General features: G+C 49.9%; 3 protein-coding genes across 10 annotated transcripts in view; 1 reads left to right on the forward strand and 2 right to left on the reverse strand.

The window, feature by feature from the left end:
- Positions 1-948: 948 nt before the first annotated feature.
- Positions 949-11,902, reverse strand: gja9b (gap junction protein alpha 9b). 7 transcript variants are annotated; one of them, XR_015945187.1, is made up of 4 exons: positions 6,197-6,646; positions 3,864-3,982; positions 2,965-3,068; positions 949-1,437 (listed from the first exon to the last, which is right to left on the reverse strand). XR_015945187.1 is itself a non-coding variant. In XM_088651355.1 (4 exons), exon 1 carries the CDS (start codon positions 10,937-10,939, stop codon positions 9,509-9,511), a length of 1,431 nt encoding a protein of 476 aa, XP_088507481.1. In that variant the 5' UTR covers positions 10,940-11,902; the 3' UTR covers positions 949-1,437; positions 2,965-3,068; positions 3,864-3,982; positions 6,577-9,508.
- mycbp (MYC binding protein) lies at positions 6,121-7,584 on the forward strand. Its single transcript, NM_001040051.1, is given in 5 exon segments — positions 6,121-6,145; positions 6,640-6,712; positions 6,796-6,844; positions 7,022-7,151; positions 7,412-7,584. Coding segments are annotated over 5 exon segments (315 nt in total). The 5' UTR covers positions 6,121-6,130; the 3' UTR covers positions 7,460-7,584.
- Positions 11,903-12,260: 358 nt separating the features above from the next.
- The window catches only part of srsf10b (serine and arginine rich splicing factor 10b), a 4,868-nt gene continuing 1,609 nt past the window's right edge, over positions 12,261-15,519 (reverse strand). For both annotated transcript variants that reach the window (XM_087294092.2, NM_200533.2), the window contains 3 exon segments: positions 15,235-15,394; positions 15,101-15,145; positions 12,261-12,834 (listed from right to left, as the gene is read on the reverse strand). In XM_087294092.2, the coding sequence (XP_087150218.1) occupies positions 12,567-12,834; positions 15,101-15,145; positions 15,235-15,394 (473 nt within the window). In that variant the 3' untranslated portion in view covers positions 12,261-12,566.

Consider the following 15,519-nt stretch of genomic DNA (forward strand, 5'->3'; position numbering starts at 1 on the left):
CATCATTTAATCATCATGTTAAAACTTATAAAACCCTAAAGTTGCGTTTTATTACAGAATAGAGCGGATGCGAATCACTCATTAGTATTCGTGTTTTTCCACCAATCCCGTTTGTCCTCAGCTGAGTGTGCTTTCGGCCAGTTTAACACCTTTATATTTCGCTTGTTTTTTAGTATTTTGTGTTTATTTTTTCATTATTGCAGTCTGTATATTGTGTAGAATAAGTGTTGAACTAGACAACTGTTATTACTGATGACGAATATTTCTGTGGGGTTACCGTTTATGATAAGTATAGCTGGTTTAGTCGAGTCCCTTACAATCGCTTCAGTTAATATAATTAATTCCATCAGTCAATAGGAAGAATAAATAATTATTCTCTTAAGATGATGTTAATGAAGGTGGTAATGTTAATGATTAACTTATGATCATGATAAAATATAACTATTTAATATCTACATTGTGTCTCTGGAGAAAAAAGTGATGAGATGAAAGCTGATAAAGAATTTACATGACGAATAAAGTTAGATTCTCTAGTGTAGACTTATCTGCGCAGAGACAGACATCCAGATTCAGGAATAAAGGATGTCAGATCAGCTTCACGAGTTTGAGAAGGATCAAAATAAATTGGCCAGATGAAAACAAGACTATTCACTCAGAGTTTCATCTTAATTACATTCAATCCACTGTGTGTGTTCGTGCGCAAACTACAGCTGAGAGACCTCACACACACACTGCAGACTACAGATGAGCTCCAACACAAACACACACACACACACACACACACTGACTGATGACCTGCACCGAGGATACAGAATGAGAGGGACTGGAGAACTCTGGGTCTGCTTAGCGCTCAGTCACAGACGGACATTAGATGTGCTTTTGACTTATTTTGCTTTGGCATGTTGAAATATGAGGATGACACACTGACAGAACAGAGCGACCAAGAGCTTCACTGGAGTGTTTTATTAGCGCTCGGGGACTGCAGTGTTTTAATAGCACTCAGGGATTGCAGACGCGGCCGTAAAACAGCAGACTGCCGGTCGGGTTGTGTCGGATGAGCATCAGGAATGGGTGGTCAGCACAGAAGCGCTCAACCCGCATCAGGCAGCGGGTCATCATCACCGCCGCCGTGGCCGCCGCCGCCTCCGTGCCCTCCTCGTTCACCTCCAGGAAGGACTGGTGCACCACCGTGGACAGCATCAGCTCTCCGCCCGCACATAGTCCACTGAAATCTTCAGCTCCAGTCACTCCTCCACCCGCAGCCGCAGAGACACCTCCACCTCCAACACATCCATCATGTCTGACTGCGTCCAGTCCGTCAGCGTCTCCAGGGTCAGCGCACGCTCCAGCTGCACACAGGACAGTTTATTAATCAACACATATCAGCAGAACACACACACACACACACACACACTTACATTTAACAGACACTTTAGTCTAAATCGACAAACAATGGAGGAGGCATTTCACCATGATTTATCAAGAAGAGGCAAAACACACGGGAACTGCTCGTTTTACAAACTAACCAGCCTGAGAGACGCACACTCGGACTTTACAGTATTAGAGTTGGTGTGTGGTGAAGTGTGTGTATGTGTGTGTGTGTGTGTGTGTGTGTGTGTGTGTGTGTGTGTGTGTGATGAAGTGGGGGGGGTATATAACAGGGTTCAGGTGATCTCAGAACAGATGCTGCGGTGTTTAGTTGTGGTTTTCTGGATACCAGTGAATCTGTCGTCTGTGTGGGAATGGGGAGATCACTCCACCAGTGAGGACCAGTGAATGAAAGGTTAGATGGGCTCTCACTGAAGAGCAGTTCGGGTCGGAAAGGGTCACCTTTATCAGGCTTGCGTTTCCACTACCAAGGGTAGCTTTTTGGTGGGCGTGGTGTAGGACAGTTTCAGTCGCATCATTTTCAGGATATTTTCCTCTGGCACATTTTTGACTAAATAAAAAGTGTTTTGTTGTTGAAGGTGACACAACTTGGGGTGTTAGATTTATTGGACTGTAATCAGCAAATACACACACGTCATCTGATCGTTATGCTAATGAGATGTCAATAAATACTTGATGAGTGATGTAAAGGGATGTTAAGCAGCACAGTCCTGCATTATTATTGATCATTACAGGTTAACCAAACTCGTGTTTCCATCATACCAGAACACTTGTGATTTTGTTTTACTTCACTTCTTCTGGATGAAGATTTCAACTGTTGTTTCTGGTGTTTCCGCATCCTGAAGGCTCCGCGGTGCTGCTCAAGACATGCAGACAGGTGAGGCTGTGACATTATTATTTCCTCAAATCAAGTTTAATGGAGCAAGAACAACTTCACCATCTGCCCTCACACACAGCTGTTCCCCAAACCCAACAGCGCATCTGCAGCCTGCGCTTCAGTCAAGAGAACCCACAAGGGGATGAGCAGAACTCAAGGTGTGAAGCTTCAATGTTGTGCAGCCATCGCAGAGCGGCGCCAGAGGAAGCTGGAACCTCAGGGGTGGACTGAGCACCCTTACTGGAGTCCTGGGGCGCACCGGTTCAGTCCACTCACAGCTCGGTACACATCACGCTTTCAGTATACGGTGTGTGTGCTTGGTTTAAAAAAATGGCTACAGAAAATAAAACAGACACACACACACACACACACACACACACTCAGTGGGTAACAGACACCCGACGCTGCCGCAGGCTTCACACATGACTGCAGATGCGCATGTTCCCTCATTCATCAGAAAAGCAGGCCAGTTTGATTTTGTTAGTTCAAATAAAATACTAAAGAAAAATAAAGAAAAGAGCTTAAACTGGTCTCAACAACTCTGCAGATAATAGTTCAGTACAGGTTTACGCAGACAGCAGGTAACCTGTGAGAAAAGATGGAATTGTGTGTGTGTCTGTGTGTGTGTGTGTGTGTGTGTGTGTGTGTGTGTGTGTGTGTGTGTGTGTGTGTGTGTGTGTGTGTGTGTGTGTGGTTACCCAGTGTCTCCCGCTGGAGTGAGTGTAAACTGCAGCTGGTTGGTCACCGGTGTGTTCTTCAGCTTGTATTTGATCATCACAGCTATATTGCTCTCCACTGAGCTCTGTGACGAGAGGTAGATCAGATTCAGAATGCAGAGATCATCATCTTCATCATCTTCATCATCATGAGGAGTGAGCGGCGTCTGTCTGTCTGTCTGAGGTTAGGGTCAGCGCTCTCGTGTCTCTCAATGAAATGAAGAGCAAAACTGGACTGAAGCAGTTTACTGGAGCTTCATCTGTGCTCACACTCTTACACACACACACATGCATCATGCACACACACACACACACACACACACACACACACTCACTTACACACATAAGCACACACACACACACACACACACACACACATGCATCATGCACACACACACACACACACTCACTTACACACATAAGCACACACACACACACACACACACATGCATCATGCACACACACACACACACACACACACACTCACACACACACACACACACACACACATGCATCCTGCACACACACACACACACACACTCACTTACTTACACACATAAGCACACACACACGCTCACACAGTAATAGGACAGCTCATCTCAGAGTGCTGTGTGTGTGTGTGTGTGTGTGTGTGTGTGTGTGCGTGTGTGTCTGCTGCACACAGAGGGAGATGTTTTGAAGAATGCTGGTTCACCATCCACTTCCACAGCATCATGTGGACGGGCGCCAGCATTCTTCAAACTCTCTTCTGTAGTGTTGACCAGCAGAACCTCAGAGCGCTGTTGGAGTGAAGGCTGAGCGGGCGGTGGCGATGCTCATGGTCAGCTGATCAGTGCCTTTAGCCTGACGTACCCCAGACTCAGAGTGACTGTGACCCTCACCTGCCCCCTCAGCAGCGCCTCTGACCCTGGAACAGCGAGCGGACGAGCGGAGACAGCCTCCAGTCCACACACAGCTCCTCCACCGCCGGCTGCAGAGCGAAGCGCAGCGACTGCATGACCTGCGGAGAGAAGACGCTAGCGTTAGCGAAGAGCAGAGCGTTAGCACTAGCGGAACTCTCATACTGCTGCTCGCTTTGGGCTGCATGCGGTCACCGCTGACGACGAACTGAGCCTGAACAGATGAAGCAGTACAGCCTCACACACACACACACACACACACACAGAGCTCTATACTCTACATGCTCCAAGCCTGTTACACTGAGTCAAACACACACCGAGACGAACACACACCGAAACAAACACACACCGAGACGAACACACACAGAGTCAAACACACACCGAGACGAACACACACAGAGTCAAACACACACCGAAACAAACACACACAGAGTGGAACACACACTGAGACAAACACACACAGAGTCAAACACACACAGAGTCAAACACACACAGAGTCAAACACACACAGAGTTGAACACACACTGATAAATGACTTCAGAAACACCGCTACTGCAGTGAACCGACAATAACAGCAGTGTCGTGTTGTTGTGTGTCGTGTTGTTGTGTGTCGTGTTGTGGTGTGTCATGTTGTGGTGTGTCGTGTTGTTGTGTGTCGTGTTGTTGTGTGTCGTGTTGTGGTGTGTCATGTTGTGGTGTGTCGTGTTGTGGTGTGTCGTGTTGTGGTGTGTTGTGTTGTGGTGTGTCGTGTTGTGTCGTGTTGTGTTGTGGTGTGTCGTGTTGTGGTGTGTCGTGTTGTTGTGTGTTGTGTTGTTGTGTGTTGTGTTGTGTCATGTTGTGTCGTGTTGTTGTGTGTCGTGTTGTTGTGTGTTGTGTTGTGGTGTGTCATGTTGTGTCGTGTTGTGGTGTGTCGTGTTGTTGTGTGTCGTGTTGTTGTGTGTCGTGTTGTTGTGTGTCGTGTTGTTGTGTGTCATGTTGTGGTGTGTCATGTTGTGGTGTGTCGTGTTGTGGTGTGTCGTGTTGTTGTGTGTCGTGTTGTGGTGTGTCGTGTTGTTGTGTGTCGTGTTGTTGTGTGTCGTGTTGTGGTGTGTCATGTTGTGGTGTGTCATGTTGTGGTGTGTCGTGTTGTGGTGTGTCGTGTTGTGGTGTGTCATGTTGTGGTGTGTCGTGTTGTGGTGTGTCGTGTTGTGGTGTGTCGTGTTGTGGTGTGTCATGTTGTGGTGTGTCATGTTGTGGTGTGTCGTGTTGTTGTGTGTCGTGTTGTTGTGTGTCGTGTTGTGGTGTGTCATGTTGTGGTGTGTCATGTTGTGGTGTGTCGTGTTGTTGTGTGTCGTGTTGTTGTGTGTCGTGTTGTGGTGTGTCATGTTGTGTCATGTTGTGGTGTGTCGTGTTGTTGTGTGTCGTGTTGTTGTGTGTCGTGTTGTGGTGTGTCATGTTGTGTCGTGTTGTGGTGTGTCGTGTTGTTGTGTGTCGTGTTGTTGTGTGTCGTGTTGTTGTGTGTCATGTTGTGGTGTGTCGTGTTGTGGTGTGTCGTGTTGTGGTGTGTCGTGTTGTGTCGTGTTGTGGTGTGTCGTGTTGTTGTGTGTCGTGTTGTGTCGTGTTGTGGTGTGGTGTGTCGTGTTGTGGTGTGTCGTGTTGTGTGTTGTGTTGTGTTGTGTCGTGTCGTGGTGTGGTGTGAGGGTGAGCGACTCGTTCACTTGCCGACAGTAATACATGTTTCTGGCAGAGCAGCATGTCGTTGTCATATTTCTTTTGCATTGTTTGCTGATTTTATTCAACAAAACTAGCATAAGCCGAGTGTTTAGTGCGAGTTGGAGCTGCTTTGCCGTAAGGTGAATGCAGTAGTGACTGTATTATCATCAATAACGTTACCTGTTTAGCACAAAAGTTCAGAACATGCAAAAACGTAAAAAACTTAATCTTACCTATGGAATGTTCTGCCTTTGTGCTTTGTTTTCTTTGTTTGCTCGTTACTACACCCGTAGACAGCGCTAAAGTCCCGCATCTTCACGTAATAACACTGTCTTGAATGACATTGTCCTGGGAGCACTGTACCAATGTGGCGGCACTATTGACGCATGCTCAGGGTCCCTATGCGATATCTAGTGTATATATCTATGGATGTCGCTGCCGCCCCTTTAAGCGTTGCCTGGGTGACGGTGTGTGTGTGTGTTTGTTCCGTCTTTTCTCTGCGCATGTGCACGCGAGAGTCTATCAGCGAGTCAAACATTTGGTGTCTGTCGTCCGCGATGGCGCATTACAGAGTGAGTAAACAACAAACAAACAAACACACACACAAACACAAACAAGCTAACCGCTGAAAGTCGAGCTTAGACACGCCGTTTAATGAGACCGGAAACGGAGAGCGCTGAGAGGCGTCCGCAGCTGAGCTCAGTCAGAGGAGCTGAAGACCCGCGCTGAAGGTTCCTTCATTCCTGTCTGCCTCAGGCGACGGTCCACACGCAGACCAGTGTTAAACCAGCGCTAAAGAAACGCGCTGCCCGTGTGTTTATATGCGTGTTTGTGTGTTTATGTGTGTTTGTGTGTTTATATGTGTGTTTATATGCGTGTTTGTGTGTGGTGTCTGGAGCGAAGCGTCTTCTCTGAGCTGATGAGCTTCAGCTGGAGCTGTAATGATGAGTGTGGAGAGCTCCAGCGGTGTGTGTGTGTGTGTGTGTGTGTGTGTGTAGCTCACTCTGCTGTAGACAACACCGCCTGATGAACTGTTTCTGTAATGTGTGTTTCTCTTCTGTTTCAGGCATCCGAGTCGAAGCGTGAGCAGTTCAGGAGATATCTGGAGAAAGCTGGAGTCCTCGACAGCCTGACCAACGGTGAGTCCAGGCAGTTTCAGCCTGTGATGATGATGATGAATATCATTCCTCAGTGTGTGTTTAATCTGATGTCTGCGTTTCAGTCTTAGTGGCGCTGTACGAGGAAACGGAGAAGCCCAACAATGCCTTGGAGTATCCTCACACACACCCTCACCCCGCCATGTTTCCCGCTGTCTGCTGAGTTTGTGCTCATCTTTGTGAATAATATCAATGTTTTATTCAAATTCATGAGCGCTGCTGTAAGAGATAGAATAGCCCAAACTAGCCTCCTCCTATCTTAACTAACCCAACCTTAACGAGCCGCTTCAGCTTCATCAAGCATCATCTGGGGGTTTCGGGAGTGGAGGCGGAGGATGCGGAGAGTCTGCGGGAGGAGCTGAACACACTGCAGCAGAAACACCAGCAGCTGATGGAGGAGAACCAGGAGCTGAAGAGCAGGGTGAGCGCACACACACACACACACACACTCACTCTTACACAGGTATGCTAGCTTTCTTACACACACATGCTCACTCACAAACAGACAGGTGTGCTTGTGTACTCTGTCTCTCTCTCTCTCTCACACACACACACACACACACACACACAGTGGCTCCCTCACACATTACTCTGCTAAACATGAGCTTAGCCAAATCTCGTGTGGGTGTGTGTGTGTGTGTGTGTGTGTGTGTGTGTGTGTGTGTGTTTGTGTCTCCACAGCTGCTCCAGTATGAGCCGCCACAGGATGAAGCAGCAGCAGTCGAGTAGAGGAGCTCCAGCAGATCTGCAGAAAGTGTGTGTGTGTGTTGGTTTAGTGACAGGATGTTGAAGACCTGTTGATTGTTTCTGTTCAGCTTTGTGTCTGATGTTGAATAAATATTATTTTGCAATGATCCTGCTGTGTGTGTGTGTGTGTGTGTGTGTGTGTGTGTGTGTGTGTGTGTGTGTTGAGCACTTCACTGTTCCTCTTTACTGATTCTTCAAACTATACTCGCATGTACTTCAGTTGAACGCCCCTGAACACATCCAGAACACACACACACTGCAGACTCCTGAGCTCTTACCATCACATCTAGAGGAGTGATGATGATCAACGGGTGAGATGGTGTGTGTGTGTGTGTGTGTTCATGCTAATGCCATGTCACTCTCGGTCTCTGGTCAGGTGCTCTAGTAAGCAGAGGGACAGCAGCACGTCTTTAGTGTGTGGTGTGTATTCTCCAGCCGGAGTAAGCGGTGTGTGTGTGTGTGTGTGTGTGTGTGTGTGTGGTGTAATGACCGTATTGCAGCTCCTGAGTAATGAACAGAGGCCTGCAGGATCTGCTCTGAGCACCGACACGTGTAGATGAGCTTTACCGTCTCCAGACGCCGTGTTCAGCCTCTGCTCATGTTAAACAGCTGTGATGCATCTTATTGTGCTGCAGGTGATCTGCTAAAGCTATGTGTTAGCAGAATATACAGGTGTCAAACTCAGCTCCAAAAGAGCCGCAGCTCTGCAGTTTAGTTCCAACCCTAATTAAACACACCTGATCAAACTAATTGAGTCCTTCAGGCTTGTTTGAAACCTACAGGTAAGTGTGTTGGAGCAGGGTTGGAACTAAACTGTGCAGGTCTTCGGCCCTCCAGGAATTGAGTTTGACACCCCTGGCATAATAGCTTTGAGAACAGCCCCTCCCCTGCCGTCCACAGCCACGCCTCCTGACATCACATACACTGTGAAGATGACAGACCCGCCATCATGCCATTCACCAGCTAGAGAACTCTACAGTACTTTATTATACTACAGTTCTCAATGAGGTCCGGTGTTGTATCAGCACGTCTCAGCGGTGCAGCAGCTATACACAGTGCTATACTTCATACATGCCGGACCGCTGCTCTCACTCGCTGACCTAGAGCCACTACTGTATGCTGAGTGCTCAGCCGGCGCTGTGCAGGAATTACACTGATGATGGAGCCACACTGACATGCTGTTTCAGAGCAGAGTAGCGGTGAACAATACAGAGAGCGTCACTGATCAATAATCACCCAATGTGAATATAAGAGCAGCTTCAGGAGTTTAACCAGTGTTGACTGCGCATGTGTGTAGCGCCGTCTCTCCTGTGCGCATGCAAACTGCAGATCTGCATGAACAGTCGTACACTTGCTGACAGACAGTTTGAGCTCCTGATCAGAATAATCGCCGGACAATATTTAATCTGAAGAGCATGTTTCAGTCTTCTGCCTCCCCCAGAATAAACACAGGTCAACACGTTCAGATCATTATCTTTAATCAGGACTGTCAAGACACTTTCAACCAGCACAACAGCACAGGCGTCTGAAGACCAGCACCTCCTGCAGCGGAGCTCTACATGTGAGATCAGTGTGGAAATCAGACTGAGTCGTGACCCGCCAGAACATTTAAAGCCTTTCAGTCTGAGTGCAGTGTGGGACACGAGCCGGAACACCACCTTCACAAACCCAGACAGAGTCCGCTCAGCCATTTACAGATATTGAGAATCAGTTTAATTTATTTATTAAAAATGTGTCTGAGAAGAGTTTCTCGCTTTCTGTTTGGGCAAAATCTGCAATGAAAAGGTCAAAACTGAAACCCGTCTGTGCTAGAGCAACAGAGCAGCTCCATGTTCAAGCAGGAACAACACTTCAAGCACAGCGCGTTCACGGTCCAGCATCGTCCTGTCATCATCTCCTCCCGCTGGCCAGCTCTGCAGACTACAGAGAATCAAAGGTTTCCTCAAACTTGCTTTCCTCACAGCATCTTCAGAGTTCCACAGAGAACAGGTCTGGAGCGGCAGAATGAGCCGTGATTACTGTCCTGCAGCCTCAGATCTGCAGGTCTGCCCGTCTGCTGCTGCCTATCGCTGGCCGCTGCCGCTGGGGTGAGAGTGAGGGGCTTTCTGCAGCACAGTGAGGCTGTGAGTCCGGCGTGAGCCGCAGGTCTGAGCGGGACACGGACCGGCCACAGCGAGTCCTCCTTCCCTGACTGAGCCCACCACTGCTGGAGTCTCCGCTGTCCGAGCCGGTGCTCTCCATCACAGTGCTGCAGTTCCAGGGCGGACTGACCCGCCGCTGCTTGTGCAGGACAGCCGGACAAGAGCTTGCATCCCTCAAGGGGAACACATCCATCTGGGGCAGGGAGTCCGTCAGGGGGAGTGTGGCCATCAGGGGCAAGGAGTCTGTCTGAGGGAGCGTGTGGGAGTCGCTGGGGGACGCAGCTGGACCACGCTCCTGCACCAATGGAGACCGGGACCCGCTGCTGGTGTTGTTGGAGCTGTTGTGTTCCAGCGGGCTGCGCAGGGCATCCCGGTTTTCCATGTCTGGTGCTGACGGGCCCTGGATCGGCACAAAGGCAGACAGCGGGTGAATGAGCGAGGGGTACGTGGGGCCATTGCCCTGTTTCTCCAGCAGTGCGGTGTACCCACTGAGTGCCATGGGCATGGTGGCCTTGCGAGCCTGCTGTCCCACAGAGTTCCTATTGGGGGCACTGGAGTCTGCTGGCCCGTCTCTGAGGGCAGGGCAGTGGTCCCGCAGCCCCTTTTTCAGCTTCTTATAGGCCAGATGCAGGAGCTCCAGCAGGCTCAGGAACAGCGACACCGCCGCGATGCCCTGCATGAACACCATGAACAGGCTTTTCTCCGTGGGCCGAGACACAAAGCAGTCCACCACGTTTGGGCACGGCTGCCGGTCGCACTTGTAGAGCGGCTGCAGCCGGTGTCCATATAGCAGATACTGGCACATCATGAAGCAGACCTCCAGCACGCAGCGGGTCAGCACGTGGGCCAGGTATGTGCGCAGCAGCGAGCCCCGCAGCGGAGCCTTGTTCAGCTTGCCCTGCTCCAGCTGCCGCAGCTCCCGTTCGATGCGCCGCCGCGTCTCCATCAGCTCCGGCTCCACCGTCTCCAGCTCCCGCCGCAGGGTCACACGCTGGCAGTGGCGCTGCTTCTCCAGGGCGCGCAGCTTGTAGATGGCATGGCCCATGTAGACCAGCGAGGGTGAGGACACGAAGATAACCTGCAGCACCCAGTAGCGGATCAGGGACACTGGGAAGGCCTGGTCATAGCAGACGTTGCGGCAGCCGGGCTGCTCAGTGTTGCAGATGAAGTCGGACTGCTCATCGTTCCACACGTCCTCCGCCGCAACGCCCAGCACCAGCATGCGGAAGATGAAGAGGATGGTGAGCCAGATCTTTCCCACCATAGTGGAGTGGATGTGCACCTCCTCCAGAATCCCCCCCAGGAAGTTCCAGTCCCCCATCCTCACGCCGGAGGACCCCTGAGATCAAGCCTGGTCCAGCCGAGGGTTGGAGAGCTGCGGGGAAACACTGCAGCCATGATTGAACTGCGCTGAAACACTGCAGAACTCAACACACACTCGGCACTGCGGGAACACACTGAACCGAGCCCGGCGAGGGCAGACACCACAGAGCTCCACGTCCAGCGACACTGGGAGAGGAAACTAGGTCGCTGCGCTCTTTATACTGAAGCAGAAACAATCAATGAGGTGTGTGTGTGTGTGTGTGTGTGTGTGTGTGTGTGTGTGTGTGTGTGCGCGCGTGTGTATACTGTGCGAGTTTGCTGGGTGTAATGTCTGTGCGTGCGTGTGTGTGTGTGAGCCCTCAGGTCATCTGGAAGATCAGCTATCAAATAAATCTGATGCGCTGCAGCAGAACACACACACACACACACACACACACACACTCAGTGGTGGAGGACTCCTGCAGTTCGTCATCTGTCGATTCTTATTATCCTCATTAATGATCAATCGGTCACGTCCGATTTCATACATGAACTGCTCTCTCTGAACCCAATCAAGATTCTGCCTCCAGCTGCACTCGCTCGATGTTTGAGGAATCGATGGACAGTTTGAGTGGGCGGGGCCTTGGGGTCTTCAGCCAATCAGAGTGTTGTGAAGCAGTGGATTGTGGGATGCGAGTAAACGTATTGATTTGGTGCTGATGTGCGCAGCTGTTCTGACACGCAAACATGGAGGACCTGGCAACGCAGTAGCTGGAGAGAACACACACACACACACGCACACGCATGCGCAGCTGCAGACTGACAGCACCTGATCACAATGTTTAATCCAGACGATTTAATAAGAATCAGAGTTTTTAAATGAGAGAGAGAGAGAGAGAGAGAGAAAGAGAGAGAGAAAGAGAGAGAGAGAGAGAGAGAGAGAGAGAGAGAGAGAGAGAGAGAGAGAGAGAGAGAGAGAGAGAGAGAGAGAGAGAGAGAGAGAGAGAGAGAGAGAGAGAGAGAGAGAGAGAGAGAGAGAGAGAGAGAGAGAGAGAGAGAGCGAGAGAGAGAGAGAGAGAGAGAGAGAGAGAGAGAGAGAGAGAGAGAGAGAGAGCGAGAGAGAGAGCGAGAGAGAGAGAGAGAGAGAGAGCGAGAGAGAGAGAAAGAGAGAGAGAGAGAGAGAGAGCGAGAGAGAGAGAAAGAGAGAGAGAAAGAGAGAGAGAGAGAGCGAGAGAGAGAGAGAGAGAGAGAAAGAGAGAGAGAGCGAGAGAGAGAGTCGCCGCATGCTAATATCAGAGACTACACTAGGCTAGAGTACAGTGAGGACTGAAGAGAGAAACTCTGGAAATGAAATTTATTTGATTCTGAGGTGAGAAACAGACGAGCAGAGTTCACAATAAAACACATGAAGACGCTCCGCGACACACTAAAACATAAGAAAAGGTCTGTCCATCGCTCGTTCAGCAGAGCTGCGCTGGTAAACACACACGCACACGCAGACGCACACACACATGCACGCACGCAGGCACACACACACACACACGCACACACACATCTTCATGAGCGCTAGAAAACTCTCGATTCCCTTATAAAATAACCCATCAGACGGCTGGACTGTCCTGGCGAGCGCGGCTCCGGCTCCGGCTTCAGTGGCCCCAGGATTTGCGTCCGGCCCAGGAGCGGGAGCGCGAGCGCGAGCGAGATGCAGAGCGTGTGTGTATGTGTGTGTCGTCCCCTGCGCTGTGCTTGTTCTCTGCTGTGCTGTGGTTCTGCTGTGGGCTGGCAGAGTGTGTGTGTGAGCGGGCCCCGTCTGACTCCCGCCGGCCCCCGCGGGCTCTGGAGCGGGACGGGCTGCGGCTGCGGGACGCGGCATCAGTTCGGGAGCGATGGTGGTCACGTGTAGACCCCCGGTGCCTGCACACACAACACACACACACCATCATTATCATCATCATGACACACAACACACACACACACACTCATCAGTAAACAAAACACACACATACAGTCATCAGAACAAGACCGACCGCACACACACTGCATGATGTGTGTCCTGATTGAGTGTTTTATAGCTGCTCAGTCCCCATCAGACACGTCTGCCAGCAGAAACACACTCAGCTCAAGTGAGCCAGCAGCAGTGTGTGTGTGTGTGTGTGTGTGTGTGTGGGGGGGGGGGGGGTAAACCTGCTGGTAAACCTGCATTAAAGAACACTGACCCCTCACTAACATCATCCCATACCTGACCCACCCATCTGACACACACACACACACACGCACACACACACACGCACACACACGCACACACACGCAGGACGGTTAGGGCAGTACAGAATAATGAAGCGGAGTGAGGCGGTCGAGGGGGCTGTGGGATGAGGGGGGATGAGGGCTCTGGGATGAATCAACACTAAAACTAAGATCTAAATAAGAGAGATCTGCATCTACAGTCGAGCGCTCGTGAAGGATTGCTCCACACACTCATGATGCAGCTCACACATCAGCCCGCCAACACTTACAGCTGTTCTGATTGGCTCCTGCAATCACACGCTCACCAGAAAGGCCTGGGATTGGCTACTGGGCTCAGTGCGTCTGCAGGTCTGTGTGTAACGCTAGCGACTCACCGTAACCATGACAACACGCTAGCTCAGTTTACCTGTGCAGTGTTGATCTCTAGCAGGGCTGGACTGGGGGAAAAAACCGGCCCTGGCATTTTGGGCCAGAGCGGCCCACAACATTCAATCAAAATGCTGTCTGTCTGTGCACGTCCAACATTTTTATCCATTCATATTTTATAAAACACAAAAGCCAAATATATGAAATAAATTAATAAATACAAACTTTAATCTCTCTATTCTGTCCATAAAGACATTTGTTGAGTTCTAAAAAATACACTATTCATTTATCTATTTTCCTTCACATTAGTCCCTTATTTATCAGGGGTTGCCGCAGTGGAATGAACTGCCAACTATTCCAGCATGTTTTATGCAGCAGATGCTCTTCCAGCCACAACCCAGTATTGGAAATCACCCATACACGCTCATTCGCACACACACACACACTCATACACTACAGCCAATTTAGCTTATTCAACACACTATTCACTCAGCCTATATTCAACAATAAACATAACACAAACTGCTGATGCATGGGTAAATCTTCAAAGGGAACCGAGCACTTTATAACCTCTTTCTCCTCATCCTGCTCGCTGTTTCACTATCTAAACAATCAAAACATAATACAAGTCAAATTTGTTTCATTTTGATATTATGATTAAGACACCACACAGCCTGGTGTAGCGGCATATTTATATGAGCGTCATCTTCACTCTGCATATTTATAACAAAACAGGGATTAACTATAACTGCCTCCATAACCCTCCAGAATATCAGTTTTAATAATCAATAATGGCCATTATAACAGTATAACGGACAATACATTTATATGATAAAGACAGCAATCAGTCACTGTGCAGAATCAGTGTATGTCACATTAATTAATATATTAGCTTATCTTTGCACTCAGCCAAAACAGAGTTACCAGAGAACAAGCGATTCCAAAGACAGAAGAGTCATTAGATAAAAACAACGAGATGAATTCAATATCCCTAACCCTAAAGCCTGGTTTATACTTCTGCGTCAGGTGACCGGCGTAACCCACGGCGCAGGCAACGCACGTAGCTGTGCATTTACACTTCTGCTGCTGTCTCTGTCGGTCTGCATTAACACTTCTGAAGCACTAGTGGGCAGTGAGGTGTAAATGTTCCTCTGTGTCGAGTTTCTTCGCTGCTTTTTTGCTTTTCCTGAACACTTCCGGGATGTACAAGTGGCTCAAACTCGCTCATTTTGAGGCAGGAACCGGCGGAAGTGCAACAACTTTAACTATGAGGTGAATACAAAACAAAACTTTCCATCCGGAGCTCCTTCACGGGACTCCACACTTGTAAACACTCGCTCGCGCCATTCGCGCGGCTCTCGGTCCCGCCCAGACTCGTCAGCGATACCAAGCCAACCTATCACAGAGCTTACGCTTTGCGTCGTTGCGACGTGTAGTTACATTTTTTGAGAGGGGCACGTCAGTGACGGCGATGGCCACGGCGAAGGGCTATGCGTCAGCACCGTAGCATACGCCAGCGTTTGACACAGAAGTATAAATCAGCCTTAACCCACACAATGTGTGTGTGTACCTGTCATGCTCTCGGCTGCGTCTGCTGTGTGTTCTTCCTCTGGACCTGCGGACAGAGAACACAAGGTGAGTGTGAGGCTCCGCCCACAGCACTGGAGCATCATGGGTAACTCACACACACACACACACACTCACTCTCGCGGGCTGTCGGAGCGGCGGCGGCGCCTGTCGTATGACGGGCTGCGGGAGCGGCGTCTGTCGTAGCTGCGGCTGCGCGAGCGTCTGCGCCGGTCCGAGTCCTCGTATCGAGAGCTGCGCGGAGACGAGCGTTCCTTATTCTTCATCTGACCCGGAGCTGAGAGAGAGAGAGAACACACACACACACACACACACACACACACCTTATTCTTCATCTGTGCCATTCAGCAGCACCAGGAGCATCCACACAGACACACTCTCTAACACACACACACACACACA

The sequence above is a fragment of the Danio rerio genome, chromosome 19 (assembly GCF_052040795.2).
Source record: "Danio rerio strain M-AB ecotype USA chromosome 19, GRCz13ab, whole genome shotgun sequence".
Taxonomy (NCBI): Eukaryota; Metazoa; Chordata; class Actinopteri; order Cypriniformes; family Danionidae; genus Danio; species Danio rerio.

Excerpts from the sequence above, each read along its gene's own strand:
- gja9b (XM_088651356.1), bottom strand. The coding sequence starts at position 10,939 with ATGGGGGACTGGAACTTCCTGGGGGGGATTCTGGAGGAGGTGCACATC.